Source organism: Moschus berezovskii, chromosome 11, assembly GCF_049115385.1.
Source record: "Moschus berezovskii isolate FMDL1 chromosome 11, NW_MosBer_1.0, whole genome shotgun sequence".
In the NCBI taxonomy this organism is placed as follows: domain Eukaryota; kingdom Metazoa; phylum Chordata; class Mammalia; order Artiodactyla; family Moschidae; genus Moschus; species Moschus berezovskii.
Genome location: NC_142470.1, coordinates 69,534,537 through 69,555,503, shown reverse-complemented (window position 1 = coordinate 69,555,503; position 20,967 = coordinate 69,534,537). Strand labels below are relative to the sequence as shown.

The following is a 20,967-nucleotide window of genomic DNA, read 5'->3' as shown; positions in this document are numbered from 1 at the left end:
TGTAATCAGCATCTGCAGTGATTTTGGAGCCCAAAAAAATAAAGTCTGACACTGCTTCCACTGTTTCCCCATCTATTTCCCATGAAGCGATGGGACCAGATGCCATGATCTTTGTTTTCTGAATGTTGAGCTTCAAGCCAACCTTTTCACTCTCCTCTTTCACTTTCATCAAGAGGCTTTTTTAGTTCCTCTTCACTTTCTGCCATAAAGGTGGTGTCATCTGCATATCTGAGGTTATCGATATTTCTCCCAGCAATCTTGATTCCAGCTTGTGCTTCTTCCAGCCCAGCGTTCCTCATGATGTACTCTGCATATAAGTTAAATAAGCAAGGTGACAATATACAGCCTTGACGTACTCCTTTTCCTATTTGGAACCAGTCTGTTTTTCCATGAACAGTTCTGACTGTTGCTTCCTGACCTGCATACAGGCTTCTCAAGAGGCAGGTCAGGTGGTCTGGTATTCCCATCTCTTTCAGAATGTTCCACAGTTTATTGTGATCCACACAGTCAAAGGCTTTGGCATAGTCAATGAAGCAGAAATAGATGTTTTTCTGGAACTCTCTTGCTTTCTCCATGATCCAGCGGATGTTGGCAATTTGATCTCTGGTGCCTCTGCCTTTTCTAAAACCTGCTGAAGCCTGGCTTGGAGAATTTTGAGCATGACTTTACTAGCGTGTGAGATGAGTGCAATTGTGTGGTAGTTTGAGCATTCTTTGGCATTGCCTTTCTTTGGGATTGGAATGAAGACTGACCTTTTCCAGTCCTGTGGCCACTGCTGAGTTTTCCAAATTTGCTGGCATATTGAGTGCAGCACTTTCACAGCATCATCTTTCAAGATTTGAAATAGCTCAACTGGAATTCCATCACCTCCACTAGCTCTGTTCATAGTGATGCTTTCTAAGGCCCACTTAGACTACCACAAATAAAGCTAGAAGGCTTATGGCAAAGAGGGAGACGATACATACAAATTATGGTGGCTGAAAAGGATTCATATTTAAAAACACATAAAAATTCATTAAAAAATAGCACGAAAAAGACAGTAAACCATATTTTAAAAAAAGAAAAAAAATCGGTCAAAGGATATAAGCAGATAATTCATGAAGGTGCAAACCTAAACTAGGGCTACCACTTTGTTAAACTCTAGGGACACTATCTATAGTAGTGCCCTGGAGGTATGCACCCCACAGGGTACGGTTTATACAGTTATCATGTTTATTGGCTATCATATAAAGAGATAATCATTCTTCATTAGGAAATACAAATGAAAGCAATGACATACCACTTTGTACCCATTAGGTGGGCAAAATTAGTGATTTACATAATTAAAAAATAAATAAAGCAATTTACTATACATGAAACAATGCATACAAATATATGTTAAATATAAGAGAACAGGTGCCTATGTAAAGGAAAAGAATAGGACTGATGTTCAGGCTAAATGGAGAAAAACAAGTGAGAGCCTCAAATAGACCAACAGTGACAGTGTCATAAACTGAGGAGTATGAGTGACTTGGGACTTCCCTGGTGGTCCAGTGGTTAAGACTCCACACTGCCAATGAAGGGGACAGGGTCTCATCCCTGGTCAGGGAATTAAGATCCTACATGCCGCATAGTACAGCCAAAAAAAATGTTGGGCTTCACTCATAGCTCAGTTGGTAAAGAATCCGCGTGCAGTGCAGGAGAGCTGGGTTCGATCCCTGGGTTGGGAAGATCCCCTGGGGAAGGAAATGGCAATCCACTCCAGTACTCTTGCCTGGAGAATCCCATGGGGTTGCAAGAGTTGGACATGACTTAGTGACTAAAGAGAGAGATGAGTGACTTAATTTCGTATACCTAAGATTAAAAGAAAAATGTAATAAAACTACCAGGTAAATCCAGAAAATGCAACTAATTCGCCTTGATGGAAGTTGCCTAAGGAAAGGGAGGGGAGCAGGAAGAAGAGACCAGACAGCAATGAGGAAATTCTTGGGAGCAACTGATATGTTCATTATCTTTAAACATATTTTAAAAAAATCAGATCTTCTGAATAGATAATATATTCCATATGCTAAAAACCTACATAAGTGTACTTCTGTTCAGTTCAGTTCAATTCAGTCGCTCAGTCGTGTCCGACTCTCCGCGACCCCATGAATCACAGCACGCCAGGCCTCCCTGTCCATCACCAACTCCCGGAGTTCACTCAAACTCATGTCCATAGAGTCGGTGATGTCATCCAGCCATCTCACTCTCTGTCGTCCCTTCTCCTCCCGCCCCCAACCTTTCCCAGCATCAGAGTCTTTTCCCGTGAGTCAACTCATCGCATGAGGTGGCCAAAGGATAGGACTAACTAAACAATCATGTATTAGCAAATAATTGTAGCTTTTTACATATATTACCTGTGTCTGTCCCCTCTGAAATAATGACGATCCATGAAGAATTTTAAACATATCTACTTCACAATTTATATTCCTAAGTGAAGTCAAATCTCGACCGTCGCACCTATAGTAATAAAGGAAATAATTATTTACAGCAGTGTTGTAAATCAGAAAAATCACATATTATCTCTTGATCATTACCACAAAATTCTCTACCTGAACTGCACATCATAATCACCTGCAGAACTTTAAAAAATAATATAGATACCTGGGCCCCATCCTAAGTCCCACTGAATTAGAATCTCAGGGGCTGTGACCCATACACTTGTTAAAAAGCTCTGCAGGTAATTCTGAAATGTTGTCATGGCTTTAAAGCAATGCTCTACACATGAAGCCTACAGAGACAGTCAAAACATATCAACAGAATCCACACACTCGTCAACAGGTATTTATTTATAAAATAAACATTATATAATTATTTCTTATTATTTGAAGGAAAAAATCCTAGTTTCTAGCTTTCAGCTAGTTGTCACTTTCAAGGAAACTTGCAGAGAGTACATGCTTCAATTCCATCAAAAAGGATATGTAAAAAAAAAAAAGGATACGTTTTACCTTTTGTACTCATTCAAAATAATACTTCTAAAAACATCCTTTGTAGCAACATTGAAAGATTCTATTATTTCACAGGAATCAACCTCTGGAAATTTTTCTATAGAAGAAAGACAAACCAAAACAAAGATTTTCTCTTTTCGGAAGGTAAAATTTCTCTTTAAGTTCACAGTGTCAAATCAATTAACTATGGAATTGAGTCAAAGGAGCTGACTGAACATTAGTCCTCTAAGCAAAAGTTTTTAAGTAGGAGAGACACAACTATTATACCTCAAATGTACCATTAATGGGAACCTAGTTTGCTTTCTACCAGAACAATAGTGCTTTAAAATCAACCATTTCATTGTTATCTGACATATCCAGCCAACCATTTTATGAGAAGATTTAACTGATGTTTTTAAGAGTGGTCTCCTTCACTGTTTTGCTTTAGGAACTTTTATCCCACAAACAGAGGAATAACTTTCTTTACACATTATAAATCCCTACTGACTAGGTTTCTTTTTTTTAATAGATTTTCTTTCTTTCTGGCTGTGCTTGGTCTTTGTTGCTGCATGAGCTTTTCTCCAGTTGTGGTGAGCAGGGGCTACTCTTTAGTTGCGGTGCGCAGGCTTCTCATTGCAGTGCTTTGTCTTGTTGTGAAGCATGGGCTCTCGGGTGTGACTGCTTCAGCAGTTGTGGCTCCTGAGCTCTAGAGCACAGGCTCAATAGCTGTGGTACACGGGCCTAGTTGCTTCACAGTACGTGGGATCTTCCCCAATCAGGGATTGACCCCATGTGTCCTGAATTGGCAGGCAGATTCTTTTATCAGTGAGGAAAGCCCCCTGCTGACTAGTTTTTAGTTAACATTTATCAAGTTCTTTCATAACCCAGGTATTTTACATGTTTTTATTTAAATACCTTTAATCTTTATAGGAATCTGTGAGATAAATGCTATTACTGTTATCTCTGTTTTACAGAAGAAAAAACAGGCCTGAAGAGAAGCAAGTTGCCTGAGATCACCCAGGTAGTAACTGACAGCTGTGACCTGAATAAAGATGTTTGCCTAGACTTATGCTTTTAAATGTTAAGCTGCACAGTTGATTCAGGCCAAGTTTGAAGCACTGTTCTCTTAAGCATTTGGTTTATTAAATATAACTTGAAAGTGGCCAGAACATAAGAAATGGCCACAGAGAGATATACATTGTGTCTTTGTCAGACAGAAATAATTTTAATATGAATTTTTATGCTTTAACTAGGTTCAGTTCAGTTCAGTCGCTCAGGGGTTACACTTAGAAAAATAATTAGTAACAAAACATTGAAAATATTATTCTATGAACCCAGAGAGTCAGGAAGGTATTTGACTCTGTATTATTATTACTACTTTTCTTTTTTTACTGGAGTGGGTTGCCATGCCCTCCTCCAAGGGATCTTCCTGACCCAGGAATTGAACCCACATCTCTTATGTCTCCTACTTTGGCAGGCAGGTTCTTTACCACCAGCGCCACCTGGGAAGCCCCACGACTATGTATTATTAAAATCACTTTCTTTTTAAATAAGGCAGCAGGTGTTATACAACTTCTAATCTTTTTTTTTTTTTTTTGGCATTCCCCCCCACCAACTTTTTATTTTGTATTGGGGTACAGCTGGTTAACAATGTTGTGTTAGTTTCAGGTGAACAGTGAAGGGACTCAGCAGAGCATATACATGTATCCATTCTCCCCCAAACTCCCCTCCCATCCAGGCTGCCACATAACATTAAGCTGAGTTCCATGTGCTATTCAGTAGGTCCTTGTTGGTTATCCATTTTAAATATAGCAATGAGTACATGTCCAAACCAAACTCCCTAACTATCCCTCCCTCCTTCCTTCCCCCTCTGGAAACCATAAGTTCATTCTCCAAGTCTGTGAGTCTCTTTCTGTTTTACAAGTAAGTTCATTTGTATCATTTCTTTTCAGATTCCACATATAAGGGATGTCATGTTATTTTTCCTTCTCTGACTTACTTCTAATCCTTAATACGATGAAACAGTGAGAAGACCAAACTTTTTCAATGGCAATCACACATATAGATAATGGATATAGATAATTATAGAAATACATAATGGCCTTAATATTGATGTTAGCAGCAAAATTTTTGTCTTGAGATATGCAGGTGAGAGGATATTTGTCTATTAGCAGAAAAATTAACGAGAACTATATGTCATGAGTGGTACACATCAGTTTGTGTGACTGCTATTAAGCAATAAAATCCTTTTGTTTAGTAATTTTTAGAGAAAGATTCTCTAAAATCTAAATTTTATAATTCCACATGTTAATAACATCAGTTAACATTTACTGAATACCTGCTATGTGCCAGTCACAGATGTAAATGGTTTATTCTTTCAATCCTCATAAACCGTATTAGTATTGCAATTTTATAAATTAAACTCAAGATTTTTAAAGAGTATCTTTAGGTTTTCATAGGACAGGAAACAAGGATACCCATTTTGGAGTATAAGAGCTTGATCCAGAAAAGATTAGGAACACCTTATACTCTAAAAAAAAATAAAATTTACCTTTTAGTTGTTCCTCTGTATCTAATCTAATCTTGTTAATAGCTTCATCTCTGGAAATCTAAAAGAAAGTTGAAGTTCAATTGTTATATATGGCATTTATATTTAACATTTCTATTTTTTAAATTACTATACAATTAACACATTGTAATAGTAATCAGATTTCCCTAATGGTAATAGTCTTTAAAAGATTGCAACTGGTTACTGATTTTTAAGAAATATTATCTGTTTAATTCATTTAAATGTATTCACACACACCCTTTTCATAAAAATATGGCAAATATTCATAAACAAAATTGTGTGAGCTATGACAAAAAAGAATTCCCAGAACAATTATATAAACAAAATTCAGGTATACCTACTTTATCATGTTTATGATCTGTAAAAACTGTGTAGAGTTTTTCCATGGCGAGTCTATTTTAAGCAAAAGTAAAGGTCAGCATAATATATAGAAACATTAGGCAGTGTTTATTATAAACAGGACTGAAATATTTATCAGGCTAAAATACTTAACATTTCATAATTACAAATATGTATTTATTGCTCTGTAACACTGCTAATCTGTTTACTATTTATGATGGAGTGAAAGTTGCTCAGTTGTGTCTGACTCTTTGCAACCCCATGGCCTATACAGTCCATGGAATTCTCCAGGCCAGAATACTGGAGTGGGTAGCTGTTCCCTTCTCCAGGGGATCTTCCCAACCCAGGGATCAAACCCAGGTCTCCCGCATTGCAGGCGGATTCTTTACCAGCTGAGCCACAAGGGAAGGAGAACACAAATTTCTTTCTCCTCACATATTAAGGGAATCACTCACACATACCTTCCCTTAACTGTTCAATTAATTTCATCTTAGATTTTTCTCTCTTCACTCCCTCTCACGGAACCAGCTGCTTTTTTTTTTTTTCTATGCATTTTGGCTGTTATTATAGGTAATCCTTTAATTGGATAGTGTTAGAACTCTAATCTCTAAGTAATGGCTGTGAGACTCATACTAAGGGAAATATTAACTTTTTCAGTTTATTTCAAATGAAATAATTCTCTGGTCATTCATTCATAATTTACTGAGTACTTTATGTACAGGCACTATTATAAGGACTGGGCATATAGTGGTGGCTGTATTTCTTTTTGAGAATCTCAACAGTTTTCTTAGATATTCAAATATCTTATGCTTTATACTCTTTTTCCTTGACAGAGACAGAGGAGCATTATCTTAATTTTGACAAGTACACTCACTCTCCCCTTTCCTTTGAGATTTCAACTTAGGTCCTTGAAGAGAGATGTAGGTTTATCCTTTCAAAAGCATTAGACTGCTATTTATGGCAATGACTCTTAAAATAGAAAGCTGGTATTTAGGAAGTAATGTATGGACAGTGCTTTCCATGAAAAGTTATTTCTGAGAGGAAATTAAATCTGGTGATACTTTCATATTTTCTTTTATACAAATGTTCTTACTTATGAGCGTGTTTGACAATCTCTGGCGAAGGGACAAATAACTTCTGAGGTGTCCTCTTGGTAACACCATTTTCTTTTACCAGCTGCTGAATGCCCTGAATTATTTGTTGTGTATGTTTTACTCCCACTTTGATAGCATGGCAAAAGTCCTGCTGTAAAATATTCTCTGCAGAGGCTTCCAACATGACTAAAAAGAAAAACAAAACAAAAACAAAAGACTGCTATTGAACCTTTTACCAATTTTCAAATGTTTCAAATTTGAATTTTCAAATGTCAATTTTATCATTTTCAAAGAACATGACATGACAAATACTACAGATCAGTTTTCTACCTTTTTGATGTCTCTCCTCAAAATTAACACGATTCCAAAAATATAAACAGTAGTAAATGAATAAAGAAACCTTGATATTTGAAGTTAAGTATATATTCTTCATAAATTTACTGAGGAATTTCTCATTAAAAAAATGAAACAAAATGAAATGTGCACACAGTTTTTTGTAACAGCTCTATAAGATATAATTCAAATATCATAAAATTCCATCCTTTAACATATACAACTGCATCTATTTTTAAAATATATTTAAATTGAAAATTTAAAATATCAGCACAGTAGGTGTCCAATAATGTTTCCTGTTTAACAATTATTTGATGTGACCTCTCACTTAATTTGGTCCTTGTCACATTTTCTAATTCTCGCCTGTGTCAGGAAATCTTTGCAGTGATATTGTTTCAAGTTAGCCAACTAGAGGACCCAAGCTACTACCATAAAATGGTTGTTTTTAGTTTTGTAAAGTATAACTCCTGTGGAAAGCAGGCAAGCTCCAAAGTAAGGCTTCTAGTATTTTAGCTTTGGTTTCTATAAGGCTGAATAGACTCTTGCCAACCTGTGTGCCATTTCTGGAATCTCTCAACTTGTCCAAAGTCTAAGATCACGTAATGCATAGCTACCATCAAACTAGTGTGTTTAACCACATCTTGTTGTCATTAAGATTTATTATGGTTAAAAAGTCATAATGAATCACTTCTAAAGAGTCACTTCTAAGGCTTCTAAGCATAATCAAGAATGGAAAAAAAAATCTTATATGCTTTATACGTTGGAATTCCATCAGTCAGCTGAAGCAGGATCTGTGAAACTATAATGGAAGATCTAACATTTGTGTCACTGTTGTCTTGGAAAGAGAGGAGAAAGATGGCAGGGCTGAAAAGTACTGGGGGAAAGATAGCTGGAAATTTCCCAAATTTGGTGGAAACATAAACCTGCATATTCAAGAAGCTGAATAAACCCTACATAGGATAACCCAAAGAAAGACATATCATAATTAAACTTCTGATAACCGAAGACAAAGGAAAATCTTGAAACCAGCTAGAGAAAAATGACACCATACCCATATGGGAAAAGCAATTCAAACAACAGCAGATTTATCATCAGAAACCATTGAGGCCAGAAGGAAGAGACATAATATCTTTCAGGTGCTGAAAGAGAAGAACTGTCAACCTAGAATCCTATTCCCAGTGAAAATATTTAAGAGTGAAGGAGAAATCAAAACTCTTAGATGTAGGAGAACGAAGAAAATGTGTCACCCTGAAATGGCTAAACAGAAAGAAAACAATAAAGGAAGAAACCATGTTAAGAACATATTAAGCAGAAATATGGGTAAATACAACACACTGGAATACTTGTCTGGAATTTTCTAAACTGTTTGATTGTTGAAGCAAAAATTGTAACACTTCCCTGTTGTGGTTCTAAATATAGAGAAGTATTAAACAAATATACATGGAGGAGGATGAAGGGAGGTTAGGTTTCAGTGGTTCACTTGAGGCACAAAGAAGCTTCCTCTGATACCATGATATGGAGATGGTTATATCCTTTCTCTTATCTGTGTTCCCATGATATCTCCTCTCCCTTTCACAGAACTGGAGATTTAAAAACATGCATTTAATGTATGTAAACTGTACCTCAGTAAATTAATTTTAAAAAGAGCATAGGAACAGGTCAAAACAACAGCTGGAAGGCTGCCTATTGGGTTTCTGTGGCATGCTGCAGATACAGTAAAGATCCTTAGTTCATTCCTCCAGTATCTTTTTAAAATTAGAGTGGTTCAGACACAAAGGCAGATAAAGGTATTATGACCATTTAGAAGATGGTTTATTTTGCATCTTAACAGTAATATTAACCATTTGCTTATGAGGTTCTAGGTACTATGTTGGGTACTCTACAAACCTTGACTCTAATCTTCATAATGGCCCTATAAAGTAGCCAAATCAACTTACTAACTGATAAATTAGTAAATTTCTTTTTTTATTAATTTTGCTGAAAGTTACTAACTTTCAGCCAAAAAATTTGAGATATAAACCAAGTGAACTTCAAATAGAAAACCAACACTCTACTCAGGGCCCTTGAGATGCTCAAATATAATGTAGGGGTCATTCATTATTCACAGCCTCCTCAAATCTTTAGAATCTTCTCTATATTGTGATAGTTCCCCACCTTCACCTTTAAAAGGGACGGTGACTTACTCAGCGGGCACACATCTTTCTACTATTCCTCCTGGTCCCTTGACCCCCTCTTTTTTTCCCCCTCCTGCCTGTAAGTAAGATAAGTTGGCCAGAGTTCTGTTAGCTAGTGTTCTGGAATCCCATGGTCAGAGAAGCCTGGCAGGCTGTAGTCCACGGGGTTGCAAGAGTTGTACACAACTTAGCAACTACACCACCACTTATGTACTGGTAGCCAGTACATAAGCATGAAGATGTGGGTAGCACCCTAAGCATAGCAGAGTAGAAAGCTATAAAACAATCTAGACTTCTTAAGACATTAGGGGAGCTGCTTTAACTGTCCTGGACTCATTATCTCTGAAGTTTTGTTACTTGAGAGAAAATAAGTTCCCATCTTGTTTAAGCCTTGTTATTTAGTTTAACCACACAATTCCTAACTAACATGTAGATAATACACAATTCCTCTTTCATGTATTTTATCTATCATCTAGTTCTAAGTCGTTATGAACATTCCAAAAGAAGCAGCTGGAAATGAGGTATTTCGCATGTTAACTGAACAAAAAAAAAGCACTAAAAGTTTAAGAAGTTTACATTTCATCAAAATGTTCCCACATCAGAAGATTCTGTGTCAAAAAGTTCCAGACAACAAATATCAGGTAGCAGGATAAACTAAGAGACCTTAATTTATTTGTCCAAGGTTGCATGGTTAACTATGGCAGATGCTGGGTTGCAAACCCAAGTCATTCTGACTGTTAAAGGCTATTCCCCTTCAACAGAACCAGCCTCTGATTTTTGTTCATGTTGATTATGGCATTTTAGTTGGAAGGAGTAAAGGTGACCCATGGTCCAGTGCAAATCTTTATCACTAGTTTCCTATGAGGAAATATGATATCTCTTTCTCAGAGGACAACAGGCTTAGAATGACTGCATTAGCTAAATTAACATATTTAAATAAAACAATTAATTTACTACCAGATTTAAAACTTCAAATTTTAGACTAACTTATCAGTCTAAAAATAATTACTAAAATTATCTTAATACAGATTTTTGTATTTTAGTTAGTTATATAACATTCTATAATTCTAGGTATTGTTTGACATGAAGCAAGAGTACTACCAAAATAGGGCAGCAATAAAACAAAACAAAAATTTTTATGGCTAATTAACAAAACACACATACATTTTTAGAAGCCAAAACCTGTACATAAAATCCAGAACAAATCTACCACATAAACTACTTACCAATCTGACTTTTAGGTGCTCCAGTAACCACTAAATTTAAAGTACTGTTAGTCATTTCTTTTCGTGTTGGGTTAACTACACATTCTCCATCAATCATTCCTATTCGTACTGCCCCTAAAATATAAAATATTGGCAATTGTTTAATAAAAACTCAATTTTCAAGACATTCCAGTAATGGCTTCAATCCCTATCTTCAATTGTGACCACAATAAAATTGATTATTTCTATCATGGTATTTAAGGAGCATTGATTATACTACCTCACCTATCTTCTGGCCTCACTGGGTGACTCAAGTTCAGCATTCATCTCTGTGATTATGCTCGTGGTCTTTTCCTAGTCTTGACTGTATTTTCTCTTAAGACAAGTGCTTACATTCTGATCCTACTAAGGTACAGCATAAATGTCACTGACTCTTGAGAAACCCTCTCTGACAACTAACTACACAAATATAAACCTACCCTTCTCTATCATTTTCTTAACACTCTGACTATACTTTTATAGTATTGCTTATAAAAAATTGTTTCACTCATGCTGAAACCAAGAACTGTCTCATTCATCTTTGTACTGCTGATACCTAGTCTGTCTTAGTTCTTTCATTGCTAAGTCCAATATTGGGCATTTAGGACACTCAATAATTATTTACCTGAGAAATCATTTGTATATTGCATGAATACAACTTACATGAGCAGTAAGTTACAGACAAGTTTATAGTTCAATATTATCTTCAAAGAGTGTGTACCCTGACAATTTCAGTCCAAAAATAGAGAAATTCTTCAAACAGAAGAGGAAACTAAGAAGTCACAGTATCTGAGAACATAAAATAATCTCTAACACATAACATATTGCTATAAGAAACAAAACCCAAAGCAAAAAGTGTCTTAAAAGATCTGAAAGGACTCTTCTTAGAATGTCATCTAATCAGACTCCCCAAGAAACAGTAAATCAAGGCTAATAAATCTATGCCCTTGCTATAGCATGCTCACTCCTATTTTCTGAAAAAAATATGTTTCTTTAGTAATCTTACCCAAAAGGCTTAGAAGTGATAGAAAAAATGTTTTTTATTTTCAAATCCTAACTTACCAATAGGTCCATTCCAAGGAATATCTGATAATGAGAGGGCTACAGAAGCTTTAAAAAAGAAAGAAAATAAGAGCTGAAATAAAAATATTTCATTGCTTAAAAAAGAAAATTAACATTAATAATTTTAATCTTTATTTTTATACTTACCACCATTAATTGCTAGGACATCAGGTTCATTAACACCATCTACTGCTAACAGATTACAAAGGATCTGGTGCAAGGGAAAAAATGCAAAGCACTTAAAAAAATTCTACTTGATTTGGGAGGATTATCATTTGGAATAACATTTTGGCCTAAACTATAGGAAAACTATATGATATGGTTCAAAGCAAAAGGTTTGTAGTCAAACCCCTTACTTCTATCATTTAACTATATGCTTGACCATAGAAAAAATTACTTAATTTAAGCCTCAAAAGTTTCCTCATCTTTAAAAGGGAAAAATAATGGTATCTTCTTAAAAAGTTCTTAGGAAAATTATAGGAAATACTGTGTATAAATTATTTATAGTACTGAGCAGTAAATGTTAGTTAGCTGTGTTAGTAAATGTTACATAAAAATATTGTTGTCTTCTGTTTGTTAAGCAGACAAATTACACTGTAATAATATGCTTATGTCATGTACTTAGGAAAATAACTTTTTGAGGTAATGACATTCTGACAAAGGAATATTTGCAAGGCATTTTTATTTTTTTCACACATAAAATAGTTAATTAAAGTATATATACGGGTCATTATTACAAAAGAAGGTAATATTCAGAAAGTAACAAAATATAACAAAGTAGAGGTTTAGAGAACCCAATGATAAAAAATAGTAATAAAGACTATGTTGATAGTCCTTGTCTGTTACTAATATGACCTTCGAGGCCCAGTCTGAACTGTCCTCACCCATCTCAATTACTCTAACCTTTTTTCAAATTTACCAATTTCTTTCCTACCCAAGGATTTTGTGCTTCCTGTTCCATCTTCCTCCACTCCTATATTGGTTAATTCCTACTCATAATTCAGGTATCAGCTCATATTGATACCAAATAAATGTTAGATTTTAAAACTTAATGTAAACTGCAGCAGCATCACCAAAAATTCTTATTTTATACTGTTATAATGTTTAGCCTAGGAAGTATTAAGTAGAGATGACCTTTTTTTTTTCTTTACTGACCTGGAAACAAATAAACCTAAAACAGAACATACCTGTGTATCATAAAAGTAGCCAGCTGGAAAGAGAGGTCTAATTGAACGATCTGCCAAAAGAAGAAAAAAAGAGATTAACTCTTTACTAGCAGAAGTTGCTTCACAATTCAAAACTTTTCCACCATTAAAGACCAAGCTAAAAAGTAATGTAACTAGCCATTTAATAAAATAACACAATAACAGCAAAAACAAAACCCTTGGACTAACTTACTCACAGGGACACAGATAAATATTAATATACACCAGGTCTTAAAAATGAAAAACCAGCAGGACAGGAGCACCCAAGTGTAAAATTGGGGAGCAACTTTTCATTCTGGTTCCACAGACATCAGAATTCATTGCTTAATTGTTATTTATTTATTTAAGCAGAGGAGAGAGGCTTAAGACCAACAGCACAGCAAAATAAAACCCTTCCTTGGAATTCTGTGTCTGACGAGTGCATATAAATATACATAAAGTATAAATTTTGGTTAGCAGAACTATAAACTACAAATGATCCCACGATATTTAAGGATATCAAAGATTTGAAAAATGATAAACATATTTCAGTAGTTGATGAATATAACGCTTTCAGGAATTACTATGCTGCACATAGAAATGAAAAATACTTAGGACAGGTTCAACAGAGTAGAGGTATGGGTCACAGAATTTATATGATTAATAATAGAGATTCATTCATTTGGTCAACAAATCTTTGTTGAATGCCTATTTTGTTCCAGGCAGTATGCTAGGTATAGGGGATTCAGTATTAAACAAAAAGTTTTTTCTCATGAAGCCCACATTTGAATCAGGGGATACAAAAAGTAAATAATCTTTGTGTTAATGTAATGAAGAAAATTTAAGAGATATTATAGAACACAAATGCAAGAGAAGAGATATTAACACAGGTATATCAGAGACCTTAATATCTTACCTATTACTCGACTTGTAAGAATTTCTTTATCAGAAGATCCAATCTCTCTTCTGAGATAGTTTGTGGGAATTCTACCTGCTGCAGCAGCCTTCTGTCTATAGTCAACCTGAAAGAGCCATGAAAAAAAAAATGCTGTTCATCTGACTGCTTTTTGTAGTAGCAAATTTTCCCCAAGAAATTACTATGGAGATACAACTGTCCTGAGGTTGCCAACAACATATTCCAGACTAAGAGTGAATATCTTGCTTACTTTTAATGTTTTGTATCTCTTAGAGAAAGGATAGGTGACAGAAATAGTGAACTGATTTTTTAAAAAGCCTTCCACTACCCTATTAGATGACTGTGTAGACTCAGTACTTCCCACAGTAGCTTATCCTGGTCAAGTTCAACACTGCCTTTTTTGTGTGTCAACTCTTTAACTGCATTCCCCTTATCATAATAAAAGAAGCCATAAAATACTATTTTCACCAAAAATATACTTGGAGACTCATACAAAGGGAAATCTATGAAAGTAATGAATGCATTGCTTACTAAACATCAAAGTACTTGTGACTTCCACTGTTTCTGTCAACCTGATAAACCTGGATCTTTAAAAAAGTATGATGACCACTGATATAAAAACTGGTTATGAAGCAATCAGTTTAAATCCTTTTATTAACTCAATATCAAACAATTAAGGAAAATCCTTTATTGTGCAAAGTTTACAATTTGTACTCACTAGACATTGGACAAAATATTACAAATTCTATATTTATTCTATATTACAGTTCAGAAAAATCAGCAAATACTTACCACCAAAGGCATGAATTGGGAAGGTGAAGGTTTTGTTTTACTGACTGCTGTGACCATCACTGCAGTGTCACCTGACTTAAACATAAACAACAACACTGGTAAATTCCTTTAAAATTAGATATTAACATATAAGCAGTTATTCATATAAGACTATTCTCCCTCAGTTAAACCCAGTTAAAGAGAAAATTCTGTGACACTGTGACTATGAAAATAATTATTCACAAGCAGTTCAATCTTAATCCCTTCTGCATAATCAAGATCTATATTAGAATAGTCACTAAGGTTTTCAAAAGTAACAGAACTAAAAGGGAAAAAGCTCACTGATAGATGAGTCACATCCAATCATTTTCTACTTCTTATTAGGAAATTTAGGCTATAAATAAAGAAAAAAATATTACTGTTGAAGAAACCAGTAAAATTACTTTCTCTAGAAAAGCATTACAGAATTTATTAACAGAATAAAATAGAACCCCAAGTTTGGAAGAGACCTTAAAGGTCATTTAGTATACCTAGTCCTCCAACTCCCCAGTTGTCTGGAATGATTCTGACACTACAAATGGTCTGAATTAATTTCCAGTACCAGAATTCTAAGAAGTTACATGATGTTATAAAGATATTCAGTACCAGTCTCCATAACCATTTTTATGATGAAAATTTAACAATTTGGACTTTTTACCTGTACTACAGCAGAGCCGTCTGCAAATCTGGCCAGTTTTCCAGAGGATATTTCTAATTTTCTGTTAAAAATAAAAATTCAATACAAAAGGACTTAGGTCATTAGTACAATTCCTAACTTAGAAAAAAATCAATCAAAGATTCTAAAGAACTAAAGGTCCCATAGGTTCCCAGCTATCAAAAAACAAACAAACAAAAAAGGGACAGAGCTCACTATCATCATCAAAGATTCAAGAGGAGTTTAAGATCTCCTTTAGAAAAAATACAGAAACCAAGGCACAGGAATAATCTGAATGACAGAGTATTTCTGAAGGGAAGAAGCTCCTTTCTAAAGGTTAATTTCCGATTTATCACATCTTTTGTCTCTTGTCTTACCACTCTTGTTGACTAAAGTAGCCTTTTAACACACAAACTTTATCATTTCTCTCCTTAATTTCTTTAAAATCTCTCTCATTGCCTTTAAAACAGAAACTCCAAAATTGCCAACAGACACTTTCATGTTCTACAACAGTGCCAAGATAAGTCAGTGGGAGAAAGAAACAGTCTTTTCAACCAATGGTGCTGGGACAACTGGATGTTCATATGCAAAAAAGTTAACAAAATTTGGACCCTTTCCTCATATTATAAATAAAAATTAATTCAAAATGGATTATTAACATAAATGTAAAAATTAAAACTATAATACTCTAAGAAAAAAACACAGGAGTAAATCTTCATAAACCTGGGTTAGACTACACCTTCCTATGCTGCTGCTGCTGCTAAGTCACTTCAGTCGTGTCCGACTCTGTGTGACCCCATAGACGGAAGCCCACCAGGCTCCCCCATCCCTGGGATTCTCCAGGCAAGAACACTGGAGTGGGTTGCCATTTCCTTCTCCAATGTGTGAAAGTGAAAAGTGAAAGTGAAGTCGCTCAGTCGTGTCCGACCCTTAGCGATCCCATGGACTGCAGCCTACCAGGCTCCTCCATCCATGACATCAAAAGCACAAAAAAGAGAAAAAGATAAATCTGACTTTATCAAAATTAAAAACTTTCATGCTACAAAGGACATCATCAACAAAGTGAAAGAAAATCTACAGAATAGCACAAAGTATTTGGAAATCATATACCTGATAAAGGACTTGTATCTAGAATATGTAAAGAACGTTTATAACTCAAAAATAAAAAGAAACCCAATTTTATAAACTGGTAAAGGATTTCAATCAATGTCTCTTCAAGGAAGATCAACAGTACTGCATGAAAATATGCTCAACATCATTAGCCACTATTGCTGCTGCTAAGTCGCTTCAGTTGTGTCCAACTCTGTGCGACCCCATAGACGGCAGCCCACCAGGCTCCCCCGTCCCTGGGATTCTCCAGGCAAGAACACTAGAGTGGGTTGCCATTTCCTTCTCCAATGCATGAGAGTGAAAAGTGAAAGTGAAGTCACTCAGTCGTGTCCGACTCTTCTCGACTCCATGGACTGCAGCCTACCAGGCTCCTCTGTCCATGGGATTTTCCAGGCACTAAGGAAATGCAAATCAAAACCACAATGAGATACTATTCACATCTACTAGGATGGTTATGATGGGTATGTGTTGACGGGTGTGTGGAGAAACTGGCAGTCTCATACACTGCTGACTGAAATGTAAAATGGTGCACCTGCTTTGGGAAATAATCTGGCAATTCCTCAAAAGGTAAAACACAGAAGTACCCCAGATGTTCTCAATCACAGGCTTGGATTAATAGTCAAATACCAAATCCTCCCACTTTCTTTGTTCTTTCTGTTGATCTACACAATGTCTCCTTTAGGGGTCCCAGACCACCTACCAGATAGTTCTGCCTTGGTGACTGACCTAATTTAAACTTTTTTCCCCCTCGGTGGTTACTTTCCATTATGTCTCATGATCTCAGCTGGTGTCTAACTGACACATGTAATTTTTTCCTGTATTTCATGGTGATTTTACCTCTTATCAATTTACTTGCCAATATTTTAATGTATAAAATACCTCCAAATATATATAAAAGATTGTTAACATATCAGTGGCTTCTGGAATTGGAACTGGGTGGCTATGGAATTGTATGAGAAGATTTTTGAGCTTTTTAAATATTGAACGATGTGAGTGAATACCTAATCAAAATATACTTTTGAAAAAAATAATAAAAAGGATAAGATGAGCAAGGAGGTCCTACTGGTGGGCAAAAGAGTGGGAGGAGATAGCTTAGGAAGAGAGAAGGGAAAAGACAAGCTATCTGCCACAGGAAGTAGAACTCCAGGGAGAGCAAGATGGAAGTCTTTTTGGAAACACTTGCAAAACGGTATGGAATGTAACCACCTTCCTCCAAAAAAAATTCAGTAGTTCAAAACTCATGCTACCCCACGCCCACTCCCGCAAAAACAAAACAAACACCCACCTTTATGATTTGGCCTTGCCTTTGCTGCCAAACTCATATTATTTCACTTTTCACTCCATCCACAGTGAGTTATTTGTAGCTAGTCAATATACTCTCTCACTTCTCTGCAGTTGCACTTGCCATTTTCTCTGCTACTTTCTCTTTGCTTATTCCTTTTTGCGTTTCAGGATTCACCTTCAACAGCAAGCTTTACAGTGGGATAAACACCCCTTCATGCTCCTTCAGCACGCTATTCATAACTTTCCACACTGATTTTCTCAGCACTGAATCTGTGTTCTTCCTCATCAGACTATCTCTAGTTGCCTTAGAACTCAATAGAGTAAACGCTCAATAACTTGCTGAAATGAAAATTACTACAAAGTTTATTGTGAGTAGTAAAGACATTTACCACAATAGTATACAGCCTTCTAGGACATTGTAAAGAATACACATAACAAGTATCAAGTTGGTGGTACAAAGCAGTCACCCAAAAAAGTTTGTTGCAAACTTATGACAAAGAAAATAATTTACCCAGCAGGTATGATATTTATGAATCTCACTGCTACAACATATGATACAGGTTTAAAAAGAGGTTACAAAAAAAAAATCCCAGTTGACTAATAAATGAGATTCAAAGTAGACTATTTATGAAAAATTTGGAGGGCAAACCAGGTAACCTTGTTGTTTTGAGTCCCTGCTGCTGCTGCTAAGTCACTTCAGTCGTGTCCAACTGTGTGACTCCATAGACGGCAGCCCATCAGGCTCCCCCGTCCCTGGGATTCTCCAGGCAAGAACACGGGAGTGGGTTGCCATTTCCTTCTCCAATGCATGAAAGTGAAAAGTGAAAGTGAAGTCGCTCAGTCATGTCCAACTCTGAGCGACCCATGGACGGCAGCCTACCTGGCTCCTCTGTCCATGGGATTTTCCAGGCAAGAGTACTGGAGTGGGGTGCCACTGCCTTCTCCGTTTGAGTCCCTAGTGCCTAACAGTAGATGTCTGTGTAATGAAATGTTCTGGGGCATTTCTTCAGAGAAGAATAAATTTTCAGTCCTTGAAGAATGGAAGAGATATCTTTTCCTTCAAAAATCAGAATCAAAGAATGCAAGAGGTGGAAAGAAAGACCTTAGAGATCATCTAGTCTAGCAGTCAACAAACTATAGTTCTTTTCTTTTTATAGTCTTTAAGCTACTTCATGCGACGAGTTGACTCACTGGAAAAGTCTCTGATGCTGGGAAAGGTTGGGGGCGGGAGGAGAAGGGGACGACCGAGAGTGAGATGGCTGGATGGCATCACCGACTCTGTGGACATGAGTTTGAGTGAATTCCGGGAGTTGGTGATGGACAGGGAGGCCTGGCATGCTGTGATTCATGGGGTCGCAGAGAGTCGGACACGACTGAGTGACTGAACTGAACAACTTTTTTTTTTTTTACATTTTTAGAGGGTATATAAACGCATACGATTATGTGACTGACACACAGTAGGCAAAACCGAAACACCCACCTTTATGATTTGGTCTAAAATATTTACAGAAAAAGTTTGCTGACTCTTGATCTAATAACGGTCTCCTCATTCAGGGAAGTGGAAGGAGTGGTGACATAACTTGTTCAAAGATCATTCAGTAAGTCAGGGAGGAAGTGTCATATTCAAAGCCAGATTTTCTGACTTTTGTATGAACTAGGGTCAACGTTTTTTTAAAAAATACATGTGAAAAGTATATATAAAGTATTAGAAGTTTCATTTATTCTAAAAATGAATCCCATACTAGTTTTATAAAAGTCATTATAGAAATAAATTCTGGCAAACAGACCCCAAGAGAAAGTATCAATTTGAAACACAAGTTCAATATCCACCTAGTCTCATAGGAGTAGCTTTGGCTGACCCTGAGAAAGTTACCTAAGCTTCTCTGAGCCCCTGTTGCTTTAACTATAAAATGAGAGTAATAGTACATTTACTACAGGCTTCCCAGGTGGCTCAGACCGTAAAGAATTTGCCTGCAATTCAGGAGACCTGGGTTCCATCCCTGGGTTAGGAAGATCCCCTGCAGAAGGGAATGGCAACCCACTCCAGTAATCTTGCCTGGAGAATTCCAAGGACAGAGGAGCCTGGCTGGGGTCGCAGAGTCGGGCAGGACTAAGTGACTAACACTTTCACAGGCTTTAACAGAGTATAACATAACCAGCGTCAACAAACTGACTTTGTCCTTCCCTTCCTACCCAGAGTCATACGGGCCAAGCTTCTCAGGCAATAAACTGGATTTGAAGGACGTAAGCATCCATAACGCGTTATCTTTTTCATTTCATAGCCGAGGAATCACCAAAAGTAAAGAGAATGGAAATCAGATGGGCAGACTCAGTTGGGAAAAGAAGCTCGGAACAGGGAGGGAGCAGCAGCAAAGGACACGGTACTGAGACAGCAACAGAAGTAGGGGGATGGGGGTGGGGGTGCCAAGAAACAGATTCCAAACACGGAAAGGGAAATTTGTAACTTAGGTTTAGGGTAAAGAGACTTGGGTTGCCGGATTCGTACTCTAGGAAGTGGAAAGTACTCGGACCCGCCTTGTGAAAGGACAGAGAACACACACAGGTCCTTACCTGCTGCCTAAGTCCACGGCCACGGACCGCGGCCCGCTGCCACCCCATAGTGCTCGCACCTGTAACTGGGTGAGTGTCCTGTCCCGCCCTGGCAGACGGAGGGGACCATCACCCAGAGGCCGCAGCCGAAGGCAGGAGCAGCAGTGCCTGCAGGCCGCCATGACACCTGGCACGCGATCAGCCCGGGCCGCGCCCTGATTGGCTTACTCGGCAGATAGTGGGGCGGAGCCTGATGCAGTTTCGTTTCCGCGGTACCGAGGGGAACGCCGGGGAAGCGGATATCTGGCTGCTTTCTACGAAGCGTAGAGATGGTCAAAACTATCTGAACGCAATTGCGACAGCTCGTCCTTTGTATATTAGCCAGTCAACAAAAATTAGAAAAATAATGTGAGTTTTTTGGTTTGTTTTTCGTTTTTCTGTCGTAGTTTAAAAGAGAATCTAAAATAGCACAAGTATTTAAGAGTATTGCAGTAACAGAAGTAATCAGAAAACACATTGTTGTTATCTGGCTTCTGCCAGCTAAGAATTAAGAATTTGCGTAGTGGGCCATGGAAAGAGACCGTTCTGTCTTCCATCCTCCCCACTGGCTTTTATTTTATAAATTTCAAGCAACAAATACATTACTACTTTACCAAGGGAGTACCAAGTACCACCATAGGAGCCCAATTTATTTCTAG

General features: G+C 36.8%; 1 protein-coding gene across 5 annotated transcripts in view; it reads right to left on the bottom strand.

Moving 5' to 3' along the window:
* PNPT1 (polyribonucleotide nucleotidyltransferase 1) overlaps nt 1–20,465 on the bottom strand; it is a 49,318-nt gene extending 28,853 nt beyond the window's left edge. For 2 of the 5 annotated variants that reach the window (XM_055400261.2, XM_088841439.1), the window contains exons 1-13: nt 20,291–20,465; nt 15,329–15,389; nt 14,653–14,727; nt 13,861–13,966; nt 12,948–12,997; nt 11,908–11,971; nt 11,761–11,808; nt 10,681–10,794; nt 6,947–7,133; nt 5,856–5,907; nt 5,497–5,554; nt 2,967–3,063; nt 2,376–2,478 (exon numbers count right to left, since the gene is read on the bottom strand). In XM_055400261.2, coding sequence (XP_055256236.1) covers nt 2,376–2,478; nt 2,967–3,063; nt 5,497–5,554; nt 5,856–5,907; nt 6,947–7,133; nt 10,681–10,794; nt 11,761–11,808; nt 11,908–11,971; nt 12,948–12,997; nt 13,861–13,966; nt 14,653–14,727; nt 15,329–15,389; nt 20,291–20,451 — 1,176 coding nt within the window. In that variant the 5' untranslated portion in view covers nt 20,452–20,465. Of the gene's footprint in view, nt 1–2,375; nt 2,479–2,966; nt 3,064–5,496; nt 5,555–5,855; nt 5,908–6,946; nt 7,134–10,680; nt 10,795–11,760; nt 11,834–11,907; nt 11,972–12,947; nt 12,998–13,860; nt 13,967–14,652; nt 14,728–15,328; nt 15,390–20,290 lie in introns of those variants that run through there. The other 3 variants (XM_055400262.2, XM_088841440.1, XM_088841441.1) reach the window with 3 other exon arrangements.
* Nucleotides 20,466–20,967: the final 502 nt, after the last annotated feature.